The following is a 23,909-nucleotide window of genomic DNA, read 5'->3' as shown; positions in this document are numbered from 1 at the left end:
CGGCGTATGGGCGGGGCCTAGGGAGTGAGCGGGGCGCATCTCCCGCTAGGAGTTCCTAGTAAAGTGGCTGGAGCCGCAGCTATGGAGACGCAGGAGAAGAGAGAAACGCAGGTGCTGGGGCGGGAATGGGGATCGTTCGCCTCCTGGAAAACGCGTTTTTGACACCCCCGCACCGCCAGTGGGTCTCCTGTGCGCGCCACGTCTACTTTTCTCTCCCCTATTCCACACATCCGTCTTTTAGTGCCGCCGTCACTATCTGCAAACCCCCCGTGCTTAGACCCTCCTGAAGGCCTTTCCCTTCCTGCCCGGGCCTCCTCTTGTTTGGATCTGGCCCGGGAGAGGCGTTGAGCAGCCCGTGTCAACAGACTCTGGAATGGGACTTATGAAGCCAAACCCGCCTTCCGGTTCGCTGCTTAGCCCGGCTGCTTCCACATCTGAGCTGCTTCCGCGCCCTGCATCCCAACACTGGGAGCCTCCCCGCGCGGCGGGGCTTCTGGTGATCGAGGGACAATTGCTTTTTTCAGACCATGCACGGTCTAATAATGCGTTCGCATTATTATGGTCTATTAAGCTTTAGGGTTTTTCAAGCGAGGCAAATTGTTAGCCTGTACTGCTTTTGCAGATTTGGAAAAGAACGGATTGTTCTCTGGTAATTTTCAGTATTGTACGTTTCTTTGTGTACTTGCTCACTTTTTATTTCCTGATATCTAGTATCTCCCTAAAGACAAGTGAGGTTGTGAAGTAGGACTCCAAAATAGTCACAGAAAGCATTTAGTTTGCTTTTGATCACTTCTTTGTCATATTCTCATCAAGCCATCACAGTAAACAAAGCTTACAATATTTGTCTTTTAATGGTTAGGTTGCTGCGTGGTTAAAAAAAATATTTGGAGATCATCCCATTCCACAGTATGAGGTGAACCCACGGACCACAGAGATTTTACATCACCTTTCAGAACGCAACAGGATCCGGGACAGGGATGTCTACCTGGTAATAGAAGACTTGAAGCAGAAAGCAAGTGAATACGAGTCAGAAGGTGAGATTAAGTCCAGAGTTTTGAACGAGAATAAAGAGAGGTAACCAAATTTTATAACACTAAAGAATACAGGATTAATTTACTATAGACTACTTGTTTTGCTCCTTTATTTTTCCCAGATTTTCTTCCACTCTGTTATAGTAGTAACTTTCTTTTTTATTGTTTTATGTTTATATATATATGTATATGTATGTGTGTATATATATATATATATTTTAGACAATCTTGCTCTGTCGCCCAGGCTGGAGTGCAGTGGTGTGATCTCAGCTCACTGCAACCTCCATCTCCTGGGTTCAAGCGATTCTCATGCCTCAGCCTCCCAAGTAACTAGGACTACAGGCCTGCACCACCACACCTGCCTAATTTTTGTGTTTTAGTAAAGGCAGGGTTTCACCATATTGGCCAGGTTGGTCTCGAACTCCTGACTTCAGGTGATCCGCCTGCCTCAGCCTCCCAAAGTGGTAGGATTAGAGGCATGAGCCACCCTGCCTGGCCAGTAGTAATTCTCTAAACAATAAATGTTATTATACTAAATATCTTATTGGTACTCTGATAGCAAAACAGTAAGCCTTAAAAGAGTCTAAACTTGTTAGCCTGACACACAAGGTGCCTTGTGGTTTTTCACTTACCTATCTGTTTGGTCTGTTTCCAGTCTCCATAATTTAGTCATACGGACCTATCAGGACACCTGAGGTGGTGGCCATGAAATGTGAGACCTGGACAAAATTACTCTATGACTACATATCAGGAGATTGCATTAGAATTTTCTGCTGGGCATATACAGTTTGAAAAAGTGCATTCAAGGCCAGGCATGGTGGCTCATGCCTATAATCCCAGCACTTTGGGAGGCCGAGGCGGGCGGATCACGAGGTCAGGAGATCGAGACCATCCTGGCTAACACGGTGAAACCCCGTCTCTACTAAAAATACAAAAAATTAGCCGGGCGTGGTGGCAGGCGCCTGTAGTTCCAGCTACTCGGAAGGCTGAGGCCGGAGAATGGCGTGATCCCAGGAGGCGGAGCTTGCAGTGAGCCGAGACCGCACCACTGCACTCCAGCCTAGGCGACAGAGCAAGACTACGTCTCAAAAGAAAAAGAAAAAAAAAGAAAAAGTGCATTCAAGATGCCTATTGTTTTCATAATACAAACCACAAAAGTAAAGACTGACAAAAATCTTTTTAGATACTAGAATACACCAAAGAGAGGAAGTGAGGCCTGCATTTGCCCTATATTTAATCAGATGTATGGTATTTGTTACATATGATATTTTGAATATAGTGCAGTTTATTTCCAGTTTTCTTTTAAAAATTAATATACAGCAGGGCCAGGTGCAGTGGCTCACGCCTGTAATCCCAGCACTTTGGGAGGCCAAGGTGGGCGGATCACTTGAGGCCAGGAGTTTGAGACCAGCCTGGCCAAGATGGTAAAACTCCATCTCTACTAAAAATACAAAAATTAGCCAGGTGTGGTGGTATGTGCCTGTAATCCCAGGTACTTGGGAGGCTGAGGCAGGAGAAATGCTTGAACCTGGGAGGTGGAGGCTGAAGTGAGCAGATATCACACCACTGCACTCCAGTCTGGGCAACAGAGTGAGACTCTGTCTCAAAAAAAAATAAGAAAAAAAAAATTAATTAAAAATTAACATATGGTAAAATTGACTTTTTTTTTTTTTTTTTTTTTTGAGACGGAGTCTTTCTCTGTCCCCCAGGCTGGAGTGCACTGGTGTGATCTCGGCTCACTGCAAGCTCCGCCTCCCGGGTTCACGCCATTCTCCTGCCTCAGCCTAGTAGCTGGGATTACAGGCGCCCGCCACCACGCCCGGCTAATTTCTTGTATTTTTAGTAGAGACGGGGTTTCACCGTGTTAGTCAGGATGGTCTCGATCTCCTGACCTCGTGATCCACCCGCCTCGGCCTCCCAAAGTACTGGGATTACAGGCTTGAGCCACCGCGCCCGGCCTGACTTTTTATTTTTGTGTACCATTTTAATACACTTAGAGTGTAGAACCACTCCCACAATCTGAAATCACACAATCAGTATGCAGAACAGTTCCATCACCCCAAAAACCTCCCCTGTGCCACTCCTTTATAGCCATATTCTCCCATATATGTGCTTTTAAAATTGTCTTATTTTTAAATGATTTTATTTTTGTAATTATTAAAATACAGTACAGAGAAAGGGACTTGGAGCCCAGAAAAATCTCATTTTATAAGAGCTTTCTTTTTTGTCTATCATATACTGTAACCAAAAATCTAAGGATTTCAAAGCAAAATTATTTATGTCTGTCCTTAAATACCTTTCAGGGTGATACATATTAAATAACAAATGTTCTAACGTATGCAAAATTTTAACACAATTTTTATGTTTAGGTATCTAGAAGAGCATTGTCACCATTGATATCTGATAACTCTATGCATCATTATTTTTCTAAGTTTTTCCTTCTTTTATACAGTGAAAATGTTGAGCAGAAAATGAAAAATATGTGGAACTTTATAGCAAGTGTACATTGATGTGTATTGGTAAAGAGTTTCGGCTTCCTCCATTTGCGATTCTAAAAACTGAGTAGTAATGCCATCTATAGCTCACTGGACTTGAATGACCTTTGAGTTAAAAATAATCCAAATCATTTTTTAGGTGCAGTTTTTTGTTTGTTTGTTTGTTTGCTTGAGACAGAGTCTCGCTGTCGCCCAGGCTGGAGTGCAGTGGCGCGATCTCGGCTCACTGCAGGCTCCGCCCACCGGGGTTCACGCCATTCTCCTGCCTCAGCCTCCCGAGTAGCTGGGACTACAGGCGCCCGCCACCTCACCTGGCTAATTTTTTGTATTTTTAGTAGAGACGGGGTTTCACTGTGTTAGCCAGGATGGTCTCGATCTCCTGACCTCGTGATCCACCCGCCTCGGCCTCCCAAAGTGCTGGGATTACAGGCGTGAGCCACCGCGCCCGGCCTAGGTGCAGTTTTTATTTCTGCAAAGCGCAGTTCTTTACAGCACACGAGATTGGAACATTTTGGAAATATTTGCAGGAATTGGGAAAGGACATAAAACTTTTAGATGAAGTTTTGTTGTTGTCGTTGTTGTTGTTTTTTATAGTGGAGAGACAGAGTCTTCCTATTTTGCTCAGGCTGGTCTTGAACTCCTGGGTTCAAGTGATCCTCCCACCTCAGCCTACCAAGTAGCTGGGATTATAGGTGCACACCAGGTGCCTGGCTGTGTGAAGATTTTTAATCATGAGGAATATAAATGAAACTATTGAAACTATTCATTCTTCATGCCACCTGTTTGTCACTTGAGGAGGCAAATGAGAAGACATTGCCCTGGTTAGAACCTCCAATACAATGTTGGATAGAATTGGCAAGTGCAGACTCCTTGTCTTGTCCCTAATCCTAGACAAGAGAGAATCCAGTCTTCACCATTAAGTGTAATGTTAGCTGTGGGATTTTTGTAGACACCCTTTGTCAAGTTGAGGGAATTTACTTCTTTTTTTTTTTTTTTTTTGGTAACAGAGTCTCGCTCTGTTGCTAATTTTGTATTTTTACTAGAGACAGTGTTTCACCGTGTTGCTCAGGCTGGTCTTAAACTTCTGACCCTGCCTCAGCCTCCCAAAGTGCTGCGATTTATAGGCGTGAGCAGCCACTCCTGGCCCACTCTCATTTTTATTATTTCATTCCTTCGGCTTGCTTTAGGTTTAGTCTGCTCTTCTTTTTTCAGTGTCTTAAAATGTAAAGTTAGGCTATTGATTTGAGATCATTCCTCTTTCTTAAAATAGGAATTTACAAGTATAAATTTCCCTCTACATACCGTTTGCAATGTATTTCATAAGTTTTGTTGCATTGTACCTTCATTTTCATTCATCTCAAAGTATTTTCTAATGTGTTTGATTTCATCTTTACCTGTTGGTTATTAGGACTGTGTTGTTTAATTCCACTTTGTATTAGTCCGTTCTCAAACTGCTATAACGAACTACCTGAGACTGGGTATAAAGAAAAGAGGTTTAGTTGACTCACAGTTCCACATGGCTGAGGAGGCCTCAGGAAACTTACAATCATGGTTGAAGGTTAAGGGGAAGCAAGGCATGTCTTACTCACTATGCCAGAGCAGGAGAGAGAGACAGAGGGCACGAAGCTGGAAGTGCCACACTTTTAAACCATCAGATCTGGTGAGAACTCACTATCACGAGAACAGTAAGGGGGAAGTCCGCCCCCATGATCTAATCACCTTCCACCAGTCCCCTTCCCTACACGTGGGGATTACAATTCAACATGAGATTTAGGTGGGGACACGGAGACAAACTATATCACACATATTTGTGAATTTCCTAAATTTCTTTCTGTTATGATTTCTCATTTCATTTCATTATGACCAGAGAATACCTTGCATTATTTTGATCCTTTTAAATGTATTGACATTTTTTTTATGGCCCAGCATAAAGCTGTTCTTTCCTGAAGAGTGTTCCATGTGCCCTTGAGAAGTATGTATATTCTCTTGTTGGGTGGAGTATTCTTTTTCTTTTCTTTTTTTTTTCCTCCCGAGACAGAGTCATGCTCTGTCGCCCAGGCTGGAGTGCTTTGGTGCGACCTCAGCTCACTGCAACCTCCGCCTCTCGGGTTCAAGCAATTGTCCTGACTCAGCCTCCTGAATAGCTAGGATTACAGGCGCATGCCACCACGCTCAGGTAATTTTTGTATTCCTAGTAGAGACTGGGTTTCACCATGTTGGCCACGCTGGTCTCAAACTCCTGACCTCATGATCCATCCACCTCAGCCTCCCAAAGTGCTGGGATTGTAGGTGTGAGCCACCACGCCCTGCCTCAGTTGCTTTTTTAATCAGTTAAGGGAAGAAAGTAGAAAAAATATGCATGTATGCTCTCTTTATAATTCCATAGTTACCATTACTTACAGTCTTTGTTTTTTCATGTGCATTCAGATTACCATTTGGGGCTATTTGATTTCAGCCTACAAAACTTCCCTTAGTTCTTGTAAGTTGAGTCTGCTAGCAACAGATTCTCTCAGTATTTTTCTATCTAGCAGACTTTATTTTGTCCTCTTTTTTTTTGACACAGAGTCTTGCTCTGTCACCCAGGCTGATGTGCAATGGCATGATCATAGCTCACTGCAGCCTCGAACTTCTGGGCTCAAGTGATCCCCCTGCCTCAACCTCCCAAGTAGTTAGGACTACAGGTGTGAATCACCATGCCCAGCTTATTTTTTAAAGTTTTTTTTTGTTGTTGTTGTTATTGTTGTTGTTGTTGTTTTTAGATGGAGTTTCACTCTTGTTGCCCAGGCTGGAGTGCAATGGTGCAGTCTCAGCAACCTCCACCTTCTGGGTTCAAGTGATTCTTCTGCCTCAGCTTCCCAGTAGCTGGGATTACAGGCATGAGCCACCACACCTGGCTAATTTTGTATTTTTAGTAGCGGCAGGGTTTCATCATGTTGGCCAGGCTGGTCTTGAACTCCTAACCTCAGGTGATCCACCCATCTGACCTCTCAAAGTGCTGGGATTACAGGCGTGAGTCACCGACCTGGCCTTTCAAATTTTTTTGTAGAGGTGGGATCTCGCTTTTTTGCCTAAGCTGTGCCTTCATTTTTTAAAGGTAGTTTTGCTAGGTGTAGGGTTCTTGGTTGAAGATTTTTTTCTGTTTGAGCACTTTGAATGTGTTATTTCACTGTCTTCTGGCCTACATTATTTCACCAAGAAATGAGCATTAATCTTACTGGGGTTTCTTTGTAAGTAACAGGTAGTTTTTCTCTTGCTGCTTTCAAGATTTTCTTTTTTTTTTTTTTTTTTTTTGAGATGGAGTTGCCCAGGCTGGAGTGCAGTGGCGCATTCTCAGCTCACTGCAACCTCTGCCTTCCGGGTTCAAGTGATTCTCCTGCCTCAGCCTCCTGGGTAGCAGGGACTACAGGTGCGGGCCACCACACCTGGCTAATTTTTTGGTATTTTTAGTAGAAACAGGGTTTCACCGTGTTAGCCAGAATGGTCTTGATCTCCTGATCCGTCCACCTCGGCCTCTCAAAATGCTGGGATTACAAGCATAAGCCAATGCACCCGGCCTCAAGATTTTATTTTACTTCAGCATTTTTTACTCTGATATGTCTGTTTGTAGTTCTCTTTACATTTATTTTACTTGGATTTGTTGAGCTTCCTGAATGTGTATATTATTGCTTTTGAATGAGCATGGTAAATTTTCAGCATTGTTTCTTGTTATATTATTAATGTTATTATTTTTGAGACAGAGTCTCACTCTGTCGCCCAGGCTGGAGTACAGGAGTGTGATCTCGGCTCACTGCCACCTCTGCCTCCCCAGCTCAAGCAATTCTGTCTCAGCCTCCTGAGTAGCTGGGCTTACAGGCATATGTCACCACACCTGGCTAATTTTTGTATTTTTAGTAGAGACGGGGTTTCGCCATGTTGGCCAGGCTGGTTTTGAACTCCTGGCCTCAAGGGATCCTCCCACCTCAGCCTCCCAAAGTGCTAGGATTACAGGCGTGAGCCACAGCGCCCAGCCTAATTTTTGTATTTTTAATAGAGATAGGGTTTCACCATGTTGGCCAGGCTGGTCTTGAACCCCTGACCTCAAGTGATCTGCCTGCCTTGGCCTCCCAAAGTGCTGAGATTACAGGCATTAACCACTGCACCCAGCTAATTTCTTGTTATATTATTTTCACTTCTTTCTCTTTTCTCTCCTTCTGGTACTCCCATTATGCGTATGTTGGTATGCTTAATGGTGTTCCACATTTCTCTGTGGCTCTTTTCATTTTCTTTTCTTTTTTTTTTTTTTTTTTTTTTTTTTGAGATGGAGTCTTGCCCTGTTGCCCAGGCTGGAGTGCAATGGCACAATCTCAGCTCACTGCAACCTCCGCCTCCCAAGTTCAAGCTATTCTCCTGCCTCAGCCTCCTGAGTAGCTGGGATTAGAGGCACATGCCACCACACCCCGCTAATTTTTTGTATCTTTAGTAGAGATGGGGATTCACCATGTTGGCCAGGCTGGTCTTGATCTCCTGACCTCGTGATCTGCCAGCTTTGACCTCCCAAAGTGCTGGGATTACAGGTGTGAACTACCGCACCTGGCTTTCATTTTCCTTTATTCTTTTTTTCTCTGTTCTTTGGCTTCTATATATATATATATACATATATATATATGTATTATATATTAAATATATATATATTTATTTACATATATATGTGTATATATATATATTTATATTTTTTGAGACAGGGTCTCAGTCTGTTGCACAGGCTGGAGCAGTGGCAGAATCTCAGCTCACTGCAGCCTTCACCTTCTGGGTCCAAGTGATTTTTGTGCCTCAGTCTCCCAAGTAGCTGGGACTACAGGCGTGCAACACTATGCCTGGCCAAATTTTGTATTTTTAGTAAAGATGGGGTTTCACCATGTTGCCCAGGCTGGTCTTAAACTCCTGACCTCAAGTGATCTGCCTGCCTCGGCCTCCCAAAGTGTTGGGATTACAGGCGTGAGCCACCATGCCCAGCCCATAATATCTTTTGATCTATCTTCAAGTTCACTTATTCTTTCTTCTGCCGCTGCATATCTAGTGTTAATTCTCTCTAGTGAATTTTTCAGTTCAGTTATTGCACTCTAGAATTCCCATTTAGTTCTTTTCTTACAATTTCTTTCTCTTCATTGATATTCTTTATTTGATGCAACATTGTCATCTTACCTCATGTTCCTTCTTTAATTTGGTTTCCTTTAATTCTGTGAACATGACTATTATGGATATTTGAAGTTTTTCCTGATAAAGCCAACATCTGGTCATTCTCACAGGCAGCTTCTGTTGCTTGCTTTTTTCTATTACAGTTCCTTTCTTATTCTTTGCATTCCTCTTTGTTGTTGTTGTTGTTGTTGTTTTTGCTGGAAACTGGACATTTCAGACATATTGTATACTTGCTAGGTACTAACCTTACTTCCTCCTGTTGTTGTTATTGGCTTACCTGTCTGATTGCTAGCTGGATTATTTTAATGAAGTCTGTTTATCTCCAACAGTGTTAAACTCCTGATGTTGCTCTTCAGGGAGACACATACTTGAATATCCCCAAGGTCACTCTGAGTTGACAGTGTTTGGGTCAAGCTGAGTTCCTCTCTTTCACTGAGCACACCTGACTGTAAAATTCCACTAATTGACAGCTGTTGTTTTCAACAATGCCCTGGGCATAAACTGCTCTACAAAAAATTCCAATCAAATTCTAGCTCCCTTAGAGGAATAGTTTCTGAGGTCAGTTAGATATTTGTTTTATCTTCTGGATGGCTCTCCTAGATGTCTTACTCACTACAAACTAACTGCCCTACAGTTTAGCCTCTATCTTGAATCTGCTCCCAATTTCTTTGACCACAACTTCTACTCTTTTTGAGATTGCCCTTGGGCTTGAACCTCTCTAAGCTCTGTTGCAAATGTAGTCAGTTCCTTTGGGAAGAGATGGAGAGCCATCTGTTTTATGACTTGCTTTTCCCGTGAGGCAAAATCTCTGAGCCCAGCCTCTGGAGTTGGGGTTGGAGGTAGGTAGGGAAAATGTCAAGTTTCTCACTGAGTGATATGCCAGCTATAGGAACTGCTTGGTAGAGAGGGAGTACGGCAGCCTTAGGTCCTCTTGGCTTGCCTCTCCTGGTGTGGAACCACCACCTCACTAGCCAGAGCAAGGGCCATTGGGACTCCAGAATTCTCAGCTTGCCTTACTCAAGGAGCTTCCATTCCAAGAGCAGTGGCTGGCAGACCCACCTCTCAACCACATCCCCCTGGGACTTGGACGCAGTAGCAGATAGCTAGTGGCAGGATGAAAAACACTAAAGTCTTGCTTCTCCCAGGAAGAAAGCCTTCTAGCTGGGAGCTGGGAGCAAAGAAAGCCCTATGTTGACTGCAGCAGTCTGGAGTGGAGTCTCTGCCTCAGCGAGCTGGAAGGGAGGAGGGAGGGAGGAGTCTTGGTTCAAATACCACAAATTCTCAGTGTCCTTACTGAGTTTTTATAGATTTTATTGAATAGTTGTTTCTTCATTTGCTGTGTACCCTTAGGACCATTTTTAGAGGCTTTAAATGGTTGGATTTGTTTTCTTTCTTCTAATTTTCACCAGTTTCACAGAAGAGCAGGTCAGTCCAACTCCCACACTATTATGCTGGAAGTTGATCTGGTCAATTGAATTTTGACAAGGGTGTAACAAGACAATTCAACAGAGAAAACAATAGCCTTTTCAACAAAGGGACAACTGGATATCCACATGCTCAAGAATGAAGTTGGACTCAAACTCACACAAAATAGAAGAATTCTCTCAAAATGAATAAAGAGCCTAAAAAGGCCAGGCGCGGTGTAATCCCAGCACTTTGGGAGGCCGAGGTGGGTGGATCACCTGAGGTCAGGAGTTTGAGACCAGCTTTGCCAACATGGCGAAACCCCATCTCTACTAAAAATGCAAAAATTAGCCAGGCATGGTGGCATGTCCCTGTAATCCCAGCTACTAGAGGGGCTGAGGCAGGAGGATCACTTGAACCTGGGAGGCAGAGGTTGCAGTGAGCCAAGATTGTGCCACTGCACTCCAGCCTGGGTGACAGAGCAAGACTCCGTCTCAAAAAAAAAAAAAAAAAAAAAAATTAGCCAGGGGTGGTGGTGCACGCCTGTAGTCCCAGCTACTTGGGAGGCTGAGGTGGGAGGATTGCTTGAGCCCGGGAAGCAGAAGTTGCAGTGAGCCAATATCGTGCCACTGCACTCCAGCTTGGGCGACAGAGTGAGACCCTGCCTCAAAAAAAAAGCCTAAAAAATATGAGCTAAACCTAAAATGCATAGAAGGCAACAAAGGTATAGGTAACCTTGGATTTGGCATTGGTTTCTGGGATATGATGCCAAAAGCACAAGCAACAAAATAAAAAGTACATAAATTAGACATCATCAAAATTTAAAACTTTTGTTCTCAAAGGACACCATCAAGAATATGAAAAGACAGGCCGGTCATCGTGGCTCACACCTATAATCTCAGCACTTCGGGAGGCTGAGGCAGGTGGATCACCTGAGTCTCAAGTTCAAGACCAGCCTGGCCAACCCTGTCTCTACTAAAAATACAAAAATTAGCTGGGTGTGGTGGCACATGCCTGTAATCCCATCTACTTGGGAGGCTGAGGCATGAGAATCACTTGAACCTGGGAGGCAGAGGTTGCAGTGAACCGAGATTGTGCCACTGCACTCCAGCCTGAGCAACACAGCGAGACTGTCTCAGAAAAAGAAAGGGAAGGGAAGGGGAGGGAAGGAGAGGGGAGGGAGGGGAGGCGAGGGGAGGAGAGAAAGAAAGGGAAGAAAGGAAAGAAAGAATATGAAAAGAGACAGTCCTCAGAATGGGAGAAAATATTTGTAAATATATCTGATATGGGACTTGTATCTACAACATGTAAAGAACTCTTACAACTCAATAATAAAGGCTGGGCACAGTGGCTCACACCTGTAATCCCACCACTTTGGGAGGCTGAGGCGGACAGACTGCTTGAGCCCATGAGTTTGAGGTCAGCCTAGGGAACATGGCGAAACTACATCTCTAAAAAATTACGAAAATTAGCCAGGCATGGTGGTGCACACCTGTAGTCTCAGCTACCTGGGAGGCTGAGGTGGGAGGATCACTTGAGCCCAGGAGGTGCAGGTTGCAGTGAGCCGAGATTGTGCCACCGTACTCCAGCCTGGGTGACAGAGTGAGACCCTGTCTCAAAAAAAAAAAAAACAACAAAAAACAAAACCTCAATAATAAAAAGACAACCCAATTTTAAAATGGGCAAGGGGTATACATAAACATTTCTCCTACGAAGATACACAAATGGTCACAAAGCACGGCATCATTAGTCATCAGAGAAATTCAAATCAAAACCATAGTGCTAGGCTGGGCACAGTGGCTCACGCCTGTAATCCCAACACTTTGGGAGGCCAAGGCAGGCAGATTGCTTGAGTCCAGGAGTTCAAGACCAGCCTGGGCAACATGACAAAACACGATCTCTACAAAAAAATACAAAAATTAGCCAGGTATAGTGGTCCACAGGTACCTGGGAGGCTAAGGTGGGAGGATCATCTGAGATCGTGCCACTGTTCTCCATCCTGGATGACAGAGTGAGACCCTGTCTCAAGAAAACAAACAAATACCACAGTGCTACTTCACACTCACTAGGATGGCTATAATCACAAAGACATATTGCAACTGTTGGAGAAGATGTGGAAAATTGGAGCCTTCATCACTTCTAGTGGGAATGTAAAATCATACAATCACTTTGGAAAACAATCTGACAGTTCCTAAAATGTTTAAACATAGAGTTAACATATGACCAGCAATTCCACTTATACCCAAGAGAAATGAAAACATATGTTCATATCAAAACCTAACATTTACTGAATGAATGTTTTTAGCAGCATTTATAATCGCCAAAATGTGGAAACAACCCAAATGTCCATCAGTGGTTAAGTGGATAAATAAAATATGATATGTCCATCTAATGGAATGTTATTCAGCCATAAAAAGGAATGAAGTACTGGTACATGCTGTGGCATGGATGAACCTTGAAACTATTGTGAGAGAAGCTAGTCACAAAGGACCACACATTTTATGATACCATTCATATGAAATGTCCCAAATAGGCAAATGAATAAAGACAGGAAGTGGTTGCTAGGGTTTCATGGGTTAGAAGATTAGGAAGTGATGACTAAGGGGGGCCGAACATGGTGGCTCACACCTGTAATCCTAGCACTTTGGGAGGCCAAGGCTGGTGGATCACCTGAGGTCAGTCTGGGCAACCCAGCGAGATCTGGTCTCTATAAGAAAAAATAAGCTGGGGGTGGTGGCTCACCCTTGTAATCCCAGCACTTTGGGAGGCTGAGGTGGGTGGATCACGAGGTCAGGAGTTTGAGACCAGCCTGGCCAACACGGTGAAACCCCATCTCTACTAAAAATACAAAAAAAATTAGCTGGGCATGGTGGTAGGCGCCTGTAATCCCAGTTACGCAGGAGGCTGAGGCAGGAGAATCACTTGAACCCAGGAGGTGGAGGTTGCAGTGAGCTGAGATTGCGCCACTGCACTCCAGCCTGGGCGACAGAGCGAGACTCCGTTTCAAAAAGAAAAAAAAGGAAAAATAAAGTAATGACTAAGGGATGTAGAGTTCCTTTTTGGAGTGATGAAAATGTTTTTTAAGAATAGGTTGTACTGATGGGGATACAACTAAAAGCCACTGAATTACATACCTTAGGTGGGTGGATTATACGGTATGTGAACTATGTCTTGATAAAGCTGTTAAAAAGTTTTAAAAAAGCAAACAGTCACTATGGAACTCTTTCATGTTTTTAGCCAAGTATCTTCAAGACCTTCTCATGGAGAGTGTGAATTTTTCCCCGGCCAATGTCTCTAGCACTGGTTCCAGGTATCTGAATGCTTTGGTTGACAGTGCGGTAGCCCTTGAAACAAAGGATACCTCGCTAGCTAGGTAATTCTTATGACAGTTTTAATTTCTGCAATCATATCTGCTATAAGGTCTTAAAGACTTTTTGTTCTCAGCATAATTCTATATGAAAAATTGGCAATAAATACAAAGCACTAAATTTGGTTACTTCATGTCTTTGCCAGTGAGTATAATTAATTTGGATAAATTTGGTATTGGTTAATTTTTAGTGTTTCTTCTTCCAGGATTATGTTTATGAAGGGTGGTTCTCATGTATATTTGGAAAGGGGTTAGTATCACATTGTTCCTTGTTTATGGTAAGAGAGATAGTAGGCTAAATGATTTGGTTGAGCATAGTAAATTTTGGTTATGTCTACCTTTCTGTTAAGTAGGTCAGGAATTTTCATTCTTTTTAACAGGCATTTTACTTACATAATAACATGATTCTTCTAACAACCTTTAGAGGAAACTGAGGGTCAGGAGGTGTGGGTTAAATAATTTCTCCGAGCTACTAAATGGCAGAGCTGAGATTCAAAACCAATCTTATAAAGTTCATATGACTACCACTTTTGGCCATATCTTAGCTAGGAGTACTAGTATATTTGTTTTTGTTTTTGTTTTTGAGACAGAGTCTCATTCTATCGCCCAGGTTGGAGTGCAGTGGCGTGATCTCGGCTCACTACAACCTCCGCCTCCCGGGGTAAAGCGATTCTCCTACCTCAGCCTCCCGAATAGCTGGGATTACAGGCACCTGCCACCATGCCTGGCTGATTTTTTTGTATTTTTAGTAGAGACGGGGTTTCACCATGCTGGCCAGGCTGGTCTCAAACTCCTGACCTTGTGATCTACCCACCTCTGCCTCCCAAAGTGCTGGGATTACAGGCATGAGACACTGCGCCTGGTAGGACTACGAATATTAATACAACTTATCATAATCAGAGAACAACACAGCAGAACAGCTTACCTGTCAATTTAAAGGCAATTTATATATAAGCTCAAAGAGCAGTGTTTTAGGTAAAAGAACATGCCTACTCTATGGCAGCAGAAACCTAGACTTGAATTAAGTAAGTTCAGCAGATAACAAATACCAGTTGTATGTTAGTTGTATAAGCATTGGGGAAGCAGGGATGAATCATATAATTTCTTGCCTTTTTTTTTTTTTACAAATGTGTGTTTTAGAATTTTTTAAACTTTTTTTTATACTTACTATCATACAACTTAAAGTCACATTATGTTTTGTGCCTTCTTACTATATAGAGCTCTGGTATAACTGGGGAAGCGAGATGAATACGATAGTAACTTCCTTAAAGAACAGTCTCTGCTTACAGTCAAATAAGGGAGATAGAAATGTAACTATAACACAGTGGGACAGCTGTAACAGTAAAAGTATGTACAAGGTATAGCTGGGTAGTACAGAGAAGGAGGTAGTTAATGCCAGGATGACAGGGATGCTCATCTGAGTTTTGAAGGAACAAATGGAACTTTGCCGAATGAAGAAGGGCATTCCAGGCAATGGGAACAGTGTAAAAAAACGCATAAAGGTATGAACAGCATGGTTATATAAAAATCTACACGGCGATAAAGTCATTTTTAGCAAAGAGGAGTAATTATAATTATTGCCCATTAAGCCCATGTATATGACCAGATTTTTCTTTCAGTTTTATCCCTGCAGTGAATGATTTGACCTCTGATCTCTTTCGTACCAAATCCAAAAGTGAAGAAATCAAGATTGAACTGGAAAAACTTGAAAAAAATCTAACTGCAACTTTAGTGTTAGAAAAATGTCTACAAGAGTAAGTAATTGAGTTCAAAGTGGTGACAATTGATAAATAAGGGAGTAATAGGACACTGTCAAATTTAGTTTTGGCAGTAGGTATGATTTTAAAAACATTAGGAAATGGGGTCCATAAAACATTTTTTTAAGTAGAATGATCAGTGGAGCTGGAGATGGTTGGATATAGACTTTTTCCGCTTTTTTTTTTTTTTTTTTTTTTGAGACGGAGTCTCGCTCTGTCACCCAGGCTGGAGTACAGTGGCACAATCTCAGCTCACTGCAACCTCCACCTCCCGGGTTCAAGCAATTCTCCTGCCTCAGCCTCCCAAGTAGCTAGGATTACAGGCATGAGCCACCACGCCCAGCTAATTTTGTATTTTTAGTAGAGACAGGGTTTCTGCATGTTGGTCAGGCTGGTCTCCAACTCCCGACCTCAGGTGATCCGCCCGCCTCGGCCTCCCAACGTGCTGGGATTACAGGCATGAGCCACCGCACGCGGCCTGACTTTTTCAGCTTTTACTTCATACAATTTTACTTCATACAATTTCTTACCTTATTTTTTTTTTCTTTTTGAGATGGAGTCTTGCTGTGACACCCAGGCTGGAGTGCAGTGGTACAATCTTGGCTCACTGCAACCTACACTTCCCGGGTTCAAGCAAGTCTCCTGCCTCAGCCTCGCTAGTAGCTGGGACTACAGGTGCACACCACCACGCCCAGCTGATTTTTGTGTTTTTAGTAGAGACAGGGTTTCACCATATTGGCCAGGCTGGTCTCGAACTCCTGACCTCAAGTGGTCCACCTGCCTTGGCTTCCCAAAATGCTGGGATTACAGGCATGAGCACCGCACCCAGCCTCTTGCCTTTTCTTAAAAACAAATAATGTGGATTTTAGAATTTTCAAAATGTATGTGATTTTTTTTATACTTGTAAGCTACCATACAACTTAAAGTCACATTATGTTTTGTTGTACATTCTTGCTATAGCTATGGTGTCCCTCTTATGATACTTTAGGCCTTTTTCGGTTCCTTTTTGCCCCAGAGATTAGGGCCTATAGATCAGGAGTATGTGTATATATGCACAAGTAATTTGGTGGTATGTAAATTTATTCAACAAATATTGACTACATATGTGCAAGGCACTGTCATGTCACGTTTATTTTTATTTATTTATTTACTTATTTTATTTATTTACTTATTTTATTTATTTATTTTGTTGAGACAGAGTTTCTCTCTTGTCACCCAGGCTGGAGTGCAATGGTGCGATCTCAGCTCACTGCACCTTCCACCTCCCAGGTTCAAGTGATTCTCCTGCCTCAGCCTTTCAAGTAGCGATTACAGGCACCTGCCACCACACCCGGCTAATTTTTTTGTATTTTTAGCAGAGACGGGGTTTCATCATGTTGGCCAGGTTGGTCTCAAATTTCATGTCACATTTAGTACAGAGGTATTTAGGACCTCCTATTTCAAATTGGCTTCAGGATATGTTAAATTATTATTATTATTTTTTAAACAAAATTCACAGTTTAGGTTGAAATAAACTATACAAAATTGACTTTCTTTGCCAAAAATAACAGCAATATTTTCCATATTATTTCTAGATAAGCCACAAAACAAAATATGTAATGCTTCACAAATTTACACATCTTCATTGCATAGAGGCCACTCTAATTTTCTCTGTGTCGTTCTAATTTTAGTATATGAGCTGCCAAAGTGAGCACCAGTTTTTTTTTTGAAGGGCTGATTTACTTTCTTCAAGAATAATTGGCTTATATTAATTGTAAAATTGTTGTAAACCTGGGCAGCATCGTGAGACTGTCTCTACAAAAAAATTATTTATTTTATTTTTTTTTTAAATTTGAGATGGAGTCTTACTCTACCACCCACGCTGGAGTGCAGTGATACAATCTCAGCTCATTGCAACCTCTGCCTCCCAGGTTCAAGTGATTCTCCTGCCTCAGCCTCCCGAGTAGTCAGGATTATAGGTGCATGCCACCATGCCTGGCTAATTTTTGTATTTTTAGTAAAGACAGGGTTTCACCATGTTGGCCAGGCTGGTCTCGAACTCCTGACCTCAGGTGATCTGCCCACCTTGGCCTCCCAAAGTGCTGGGATTATAGGTGTAAGCCACTGTGCCTGGCCATCTACAAAAAATTTAAAAATTAGCCAGGCATAATGGCATGTGTCTGTAGCCCTAGCTATTTGGGAGGCTGAGGTGGGAGGATCACTTGAGCCAAGGAGCTTGAGGCTGCAGTGATCACACACCACTGCATTCAAGCCTGGGTGACAGACGAAGACCTCATCTCTTAAAAAAAAAAAAAAAAAAGAAAGAAAGAAAACCCAGAGTGCAACATAGAGGGGAAGATGACCTGGTTACCAGCTCTTAGCCAAGCCGGCACTGAATCCAGAAGTAGTAGAGTTTCTATTGTGCATTACTTTTACTGAGGAGAAGAAGAAGAAAATGTTTTTATTTTTGCTTTTTAAAGGGATATCAAGAAAGCAGAGTTGCATCTGTCTACAGAAAGGGCCAAAGTTGATAATCGTCGTCAGAACATGGACTTTCTAAAAGCAAAGTCAGAGGAATTCAGATTTGGAATCAAGGCTGCAGAGGTTTGTATGAAGGACTGAATATAGTTAGCTCTCTTCAGCCTTATTTTTTACCATCATCCTCACAGCTAGGCATTATTATTCCCTTTTTACAGATGAGAGGACTACAGAGAAGTTGGTAACTTGCCCAAGATTACATAGCTATTACAGTAAGCAGATCTAGATTCAAACTCAGGCATTCAGGCTCTGAAACTCAGGCCTTACACACTGCACCCATCTTGTCACAAATTCGTGAGTGTGGAAAGGATTTACATGTAACGTACAAATGCTTAGATACATGTACAGTTTTTCATTTATACTTGTAGCTCCTCTTTACTGTGTTATATGTTAAAAATATTTGATGAGCCGGGTGTGGTGGCTCATGCCTGTAATCCCAGCACTTTGGGAGGCCAAGGTGGGCAGATCACAAGGTCAGGAGATCGAGACCATCCTGGCTAATACAGTGAAACCCCGTCTCTGCTAAAAATACAAAAAATTAGCCGGGCGTGGTGGTGGGCGCCTGTAGTCCCAGCTACTCGGGAAGCTGAGGCAGGAGAACGGCGTGAACCCGGGAGGTGGAGTTTGCAGAGAGCCAAGATCGCACCACTGCACTCCAGCCTGGGCGACAGAGCAAGACTCCGTCTCAAAAAAAAAAAAAAAGAAGACGAAAAAGAAAAATATTTGATGGTGGTCACTTTTGAAATAATTTTTTAACCGAACTCCTTTTTTTGGTAATTGTAGGAGCAACTTTCAGCCAGAGGCATGGATGCTTCTCTGTCTCATCAGTCCCTAGTAGCATTATCAGAGGTGAGCTTGTTTTAACCTAATTTAACTTTCTTTAAAATTTTACTCCATGGTCTGCTTTTTCATGTGTTTCTTTTTATTCGTCTTTTATTCACTGTGGACCTGATTTCTTTTCCTTTACCTTTGTACTTTATATTCACTGGTATTTATATCTTTTATTCCTTGTTTAGCTGTATATGCCCTCACATTTGCATGGTTTCCTTTTTATTATAAGTTAGAAACTCTGCTGGAGTCACTTATATATTATTGATGTATTTATTAAACAAATTTATTGAATGACCATGAGCTAATCATCTAGGTGCTCCCCTTTCTTCTCTTTCAGTAGACAGTAAAATGCAGGTCTCCAAACTCCTGTAGTTACCAAATGTAATTCTGGGATTTTAGGTTATATAAAGGTTTTACCTGTTTTGGTGGGAAGACAGAGAAATAGAGGGTTTTGTTTTATTATTCTTAACGTTTTTCATACTTCGTTCTTGGAATCTAATGTTGACAATTCATAAATATGTATTTGGGATTCTAGTTCTTCCTTTATATTTTTTTCCCCTTATTTTAATAAACAGAGATGGGGGTCTTGCTATGTTGCCCAAGCTGGTCTCAAACTCCTGGGCTCTAGTGATCCTCCCACTTTGGCCTCCCAAAGTGCTGGGGTTAGAAGTATAAGCCACCACACCCAGCCTGCTTTATGTTTTGATTCCTCTTAATCACATTCTTTTCTATTCTTAGCATACTTCAATCCTATTGTTAATAAATGGGAGTAAAGGCCAGGCATGGTGGCTCACACCTGTAATCCCAGTACTTTGGGAGGCAGAGGCAGGAAGATTACGTAAGCCCAAGAGTTTGAGACCAGCCTGGCCAAAATGGCGAGACCTCATCTCTACTAAAAATACAAAAATTAGCCAGGCATGATGGCACATGCCTGTAATCCCAGCTACTCAGGAGGCTGAGGCAGGAGAAAGGAGAATCACTTGAACCTGGCGGGGGCGGAGGTTGCAGTGAGCCGAGATCGCGCCACTGCACTCCAGCCTGGGTGACAGAGCAAGACTCCGTCTCAAAAAAAAAAAAAAAAAAAAAAAAATTAGCCAGGCGTGGTGGTGCACGTCTGTGGTCCCAGCTACCTGGGAGGCTGAGGTGGGAAGATTGGTCGAGCCCAGGAGTTTGAGGCCACCATAAGCCATGATTGTACCACTGCACTCCAGCCTGGGCAACACAGAGAGACTCCATCTCAAAATAATAATAATAATAATAATAATAATAATAATTAAATAAGAATATAACTTTCCTATTTTAAGCATCTAACAGGTGTTGTTTCCATTTGGAGTGAGTTTGTCTATCTTTGAAGCTCTTTATTTGATAACGCTATTTAAAATATACTAATGTTAATGCTTTGTTGTGTTTTATTTCAGAAATGGGCAGTATTAGTTGCATTGTGAATGTTTCTATTACTCTGTGACTGTGTTCTTTTACCCTCAGAAACTGGCAAGATTAAAGCAACAGACTATACCTTTGAAGAAAAAATTGGAGTCCTATTTAGACTTAATGCCGGTAATAATTTTCGTGAATTAAAAAACAATTATTTCCTCCAACCTTCCCTAAGAGTACTATATGACCATGAAAATAGTGTGTTTAGACCAGGTGCTGTGGCTCACGCCTGTAATCCCAGCACTTTGGGAGGCCAAGGCAGGCTGATCACCTGAGGTCAGGAGTTAGAGACCAGCTTGCCTAACATGGTGAAACCCCGTCTCTACTAAAAATACAAAAATTAGCTGGATGCAGTGGTGTACACCTGTAGTCCCAGCTACTCAGGAGGCTGAGGCTGGAGAATCACTTGAACCTGGGAGGCAGAGGTTTCAGTGAGATCTTCAGCTAAGATCGTGCCACCACACTCCAGCCTGCTCAACAGAGCAAGACTCCATCTCAAAAAAAAAAAAAGGCTGGGCATGATGGCTTGTGCCTGTAATCCCAGCACTTTGGGAGGCCGAGGCGGGCGGATCACAAGGTCAGGAGTTCGAGACCAGCCTGACCAACATGGTGAAACCCCCGTCTCTACTAAAAATACAAAAATTAGCCGGGCATGGTGGTGGGCGCTTATAATCCCAGCTACTCAGGAGACAGGCAGGAGAATCGCTTGAACCCAGGAGGCAGAGGCTGCAGTGGGCTGAGATTGAGCCACTGCATTCCAACCTGGGCAACAGAGTGAGACTCCGTCTCAAAACAACAACAACAACAAAAAAAAAACAAAGAAAATAATGTGTTGGTTTTTAAAGGTTTAAAGTCAGTGGTAAATTTCAGTGTTATATGTACATTGGGTATCCCTCTGGGAAGCTTTTTGCCTTTTGAAAAGGATCGTGGCATTATTTTTCTCCTTGAGTCTGAATTGAGGCAATATAACCTTTCCTTGTTTTATTTTTTTTTAAAGAATCCATCTCTTGCTCAAGTGAAAATTGAAGAAGCAAAGCGAGAACTAGTAAGTAGTTCCTGTAATTTTTTCAGATTTTTTTGAAAAGAAAATAAATGCTAATACAGCTAAAGTCCTCTTCATCCTTCTTTCCTTTCTCCTCAGTGATAAACTGCAGTCCTAAAGTTACTGTGTATGATTCTCCTGCATCTTTTGATACTTTTTTGGCTGTGTACGTGTGTATATATTTTTTCCATTAAGAAACATATAGGCCGGGTGAGGTGGCTCACGCCTGTAATCCCAGCACTTTGGGAGGCTCAGGCGGGTGGATCATTTGAGGTCAGGAGATTGAGACCAGCCTGGCCAAAATGGTGAAACCCCATCTCTACTAAAAATAAAAAATTAGCTGGGCGCGGTGGTAGGCACCTGTAGTCCCAGCTACTTGGGAGGCTGAGGCAGGACAATCGCTTGAACCTGGGAGGTGGAGGTTGCAGTGAGCCGAGATCGCACCACTGCACTCTAGCCTGGGTGACAGAGTGAGACTCCATCTCCAAAGAAAAAAAAAAGAAAGAAAAGAAAAAAAGAAACATATAGTAGACGGGCACAGTGACTCACACCTGTAATCCCAGCACTTTGGGAGGCCAAGGCGGGCGGATCACCTGAGGTCAGGAGTTCAAGACCAGCCTTGCCAACATGGGGAAACCCCATCTCTACTAAAAGTACAAAAATAAGCCGGGCATGGTGATGCGTGCCTGTAATCCCAGCTACTCGGGAGGCTGAGGCAGGAGAATAACTTGAACCTGGGAGGTGGAGGTTGCCACTGCACTCCAGCCTGGGGGACAGAGCAAGACTCCATCTCAAAAACAAAAAACAAAAAAACACATAGTAGTATTTTATGCCTTTTAAAATTTTGTGTAGATTTCCCTACTGGAAAAAGGGGGATATATTGAGAGATATAGAATATTCTAGGCAAAAAGAATTTGCAAAGGCATATAAGCTGAAACATGGAGGACTTACTCAAGCTGTAGCAAGTGATAAAGTCCGGCTGCTTAGAAACGTGAAATGTAAGATAGAGTTGGAAAAGGTCAATTGGTTTATGATGTAGAGGGCCTTAACATATAAAGAGTGTTGAACTTAGAGGATGTAGGGACCACAGAAAGCTGCTGTGTGTTTCCTTGTTTTTTAAGCTCAAGAGAAATATGATCAAAGCTATGCATTTTTTTTTTTTTTTTTTTTGAGACAGAGTCTTGCTCTATCCTCCAGACTAGAGTGCAGTGGCTTTATCTTAGCTCACTGCAACCTCCGCCTCCCAGGTTCAAGCGATTCTCATGCCTCGGCCTCCTGAGTAGCTGGGATTACAGGTGTGTACCACCATGCCTGGCTAATTTTTGCATTTTTATTTATTTATTTATTATTATTTTGAGACGGAGTCTTGCTGTGTTGCCCAGGCTGGATTGCAATGGCATGATCTCAGATCATTGCAACCTCCACCTCCCAGGTTCAAGTGATTCTCCTGTCTCAGCCTCCTGAGTAGCTGGAACTACAGGCACTTGCCACCATGCCTGGCTAATTTTTATATTTTTAGTAGGATGGGGTTTTGCTATGTTGACCAGGCTGGTCTTGAACTCTTGACCTCAGATGATCCACACACCTCGTGTCTCCCAAAGTGCTGGAGTTACAGGCGTGAGCCACCGTGCCGGCCAAATTTTTGTATTTTTTAGTAGACACCGGGTTTCACCACCTTGGCCAGGCTGATCTCCAGCTCCTGACCTCAAGTAATCCACCTGCTTTGGCCTTCCAAAGTGCTGGCATTACAGGCATGAGCCACTGTACCTGGCCAAAGCTATACTTTTTGATCAGGTTAGTGCTTTAGGAAGATTATTCTGTAGCCAGTGTTTAGGGTAGATTGGGGGAGGGAGAAAGAAAATTGCAGAAACCAATTAGCTTATTTAGGCCAGATAAGAAGTAATGAGGACAGTGGCAATGAAAATGGAAAAGAGGCCGGGTGCAGTGGCTTACACCTGTAATCCCAGCACTTTGGGATGCCAAGGTGGGTGGATCAAAAGGTCAAGAGTTCAAGACCAACCTGGCCAAGATGGTGAAACCCCATCTCTACTAAAAATACAAAAAAAAATTAGCCAGGCATGGTGGTGGGCGCCTGTAATCTCAGCTAGTTGGGAGGCTGAGGTAGAGAATTGCTTGAACCCAGGAGGCAGAGGTTGCAGAGTGAGCCAAGATCGTCACACTGTACTCCAGCCTGGGCGACAGAGTGAGACTGCATCTCAAAAAAAAAAAAAAAACAGAAAGGAAAAAAAACGGAAAAGAGGTGATGTGAGTGACATTGTGGAAGCACATTGTTTTAGTAGCAAAGGCCAGAAAAATTTATTCATATGTCATTACAGATTTCTCTCTCTCTAAAGGCTTTTTTCCCTCCCTTCACATGTTTCTTAGAATCACTTAGGAGTCTGAGTGCTTTTGGTGGGGAAGAGGGGAGATGTAAAAGCAAGGGACTATCTGAAAGCATATTTGATATTCATAATGGTATTTTAAAAATTTTTTGTTTTAATGTTTCTTTTTTTGCTTCCCTTATTTTAAATAACATTAAATAAAAGTTAGAGCATCTGTTTTATGTCCTTATTTATGGTCTTTCTTTCTTCCTGTAGGATAGCATTGAAGCTGAACTTACAAGAAGAGTAGACATGATGGAACTGTGACAAGAGCCAAATAAACATCCTTTTCCCTAACAAAATAAATCGAATAGGACTTTACAGAGTTCTTTTTCCTCTTGGCATTTCCTAATAACAAAATTTTCTGTGTTCTTAGATTACAGAATATCATAATTGATAGAATATGGTTTCTTACTGTGTATTGCATTTTTGTGCCCAAATACATAGTTTTCATGTTAAAAAGCCTTTTCTCTTA

At 42.5% G+C, this 23,909-nt stretch overlaps 1 protein-coding gene and 1 non-coding gene across 2 annotated transcripts; one reads left to right on the top strand and one right to left on the bottom strand.

Moving 5' to 3' along the window:
* Nucleotides 1-23,909, top strand: HAUS1 (HAUS augmin like complex subunit 1). The gene is made up of 9 exons (XM_003267537.4): nt 1-111; nt 860-1,034; nt 13,343-13,478; nt 15,092-15,226; nt 17,689-17,812; nt 18,530-18,595; nt 20,063-20,134; nt 21,009-21,056; nt 23,651-23,909. Exons 1-9 carry the CDS (start codon nt 82-84, stop codon nt 23,699-23,701), a joined length of 837 nt encoding a protein of 278 aa, XP_003267585.1. The 5' UTR covers nt 1-81; the 3' UTR covers nt 23,702-23,909.
* Nucleotides 16,817-16,923, bottom strand: LOC115834904. The gene has a single exon (XR_004029899.1). It is a non-coding gene; the product is annotated as a U6 spliceosomal RNA (small nuclear RNA).

The sequence above is a fragment of the Nomascus leucogenys genome, chromosome 4 (genome assembly GCF_006542625.1).
Source record: "Nomascus leucogenys isolate Asia chromosome 4, Asia_NLE_v1, whole genome shotgun sequence".
In the NCBI taxonomy this organism is placed as follows: domain Eukaryota; kingdom Metazoa; phylum Chordata; class Mammalia; order Primates; family Hylobatidae; genus Nomascus; species Nomascus leucogenys.
Note: the sequence above shows the minus strand (reverse complement) of the source record. Positions and strands in the feature narration are given on the sequence as shown.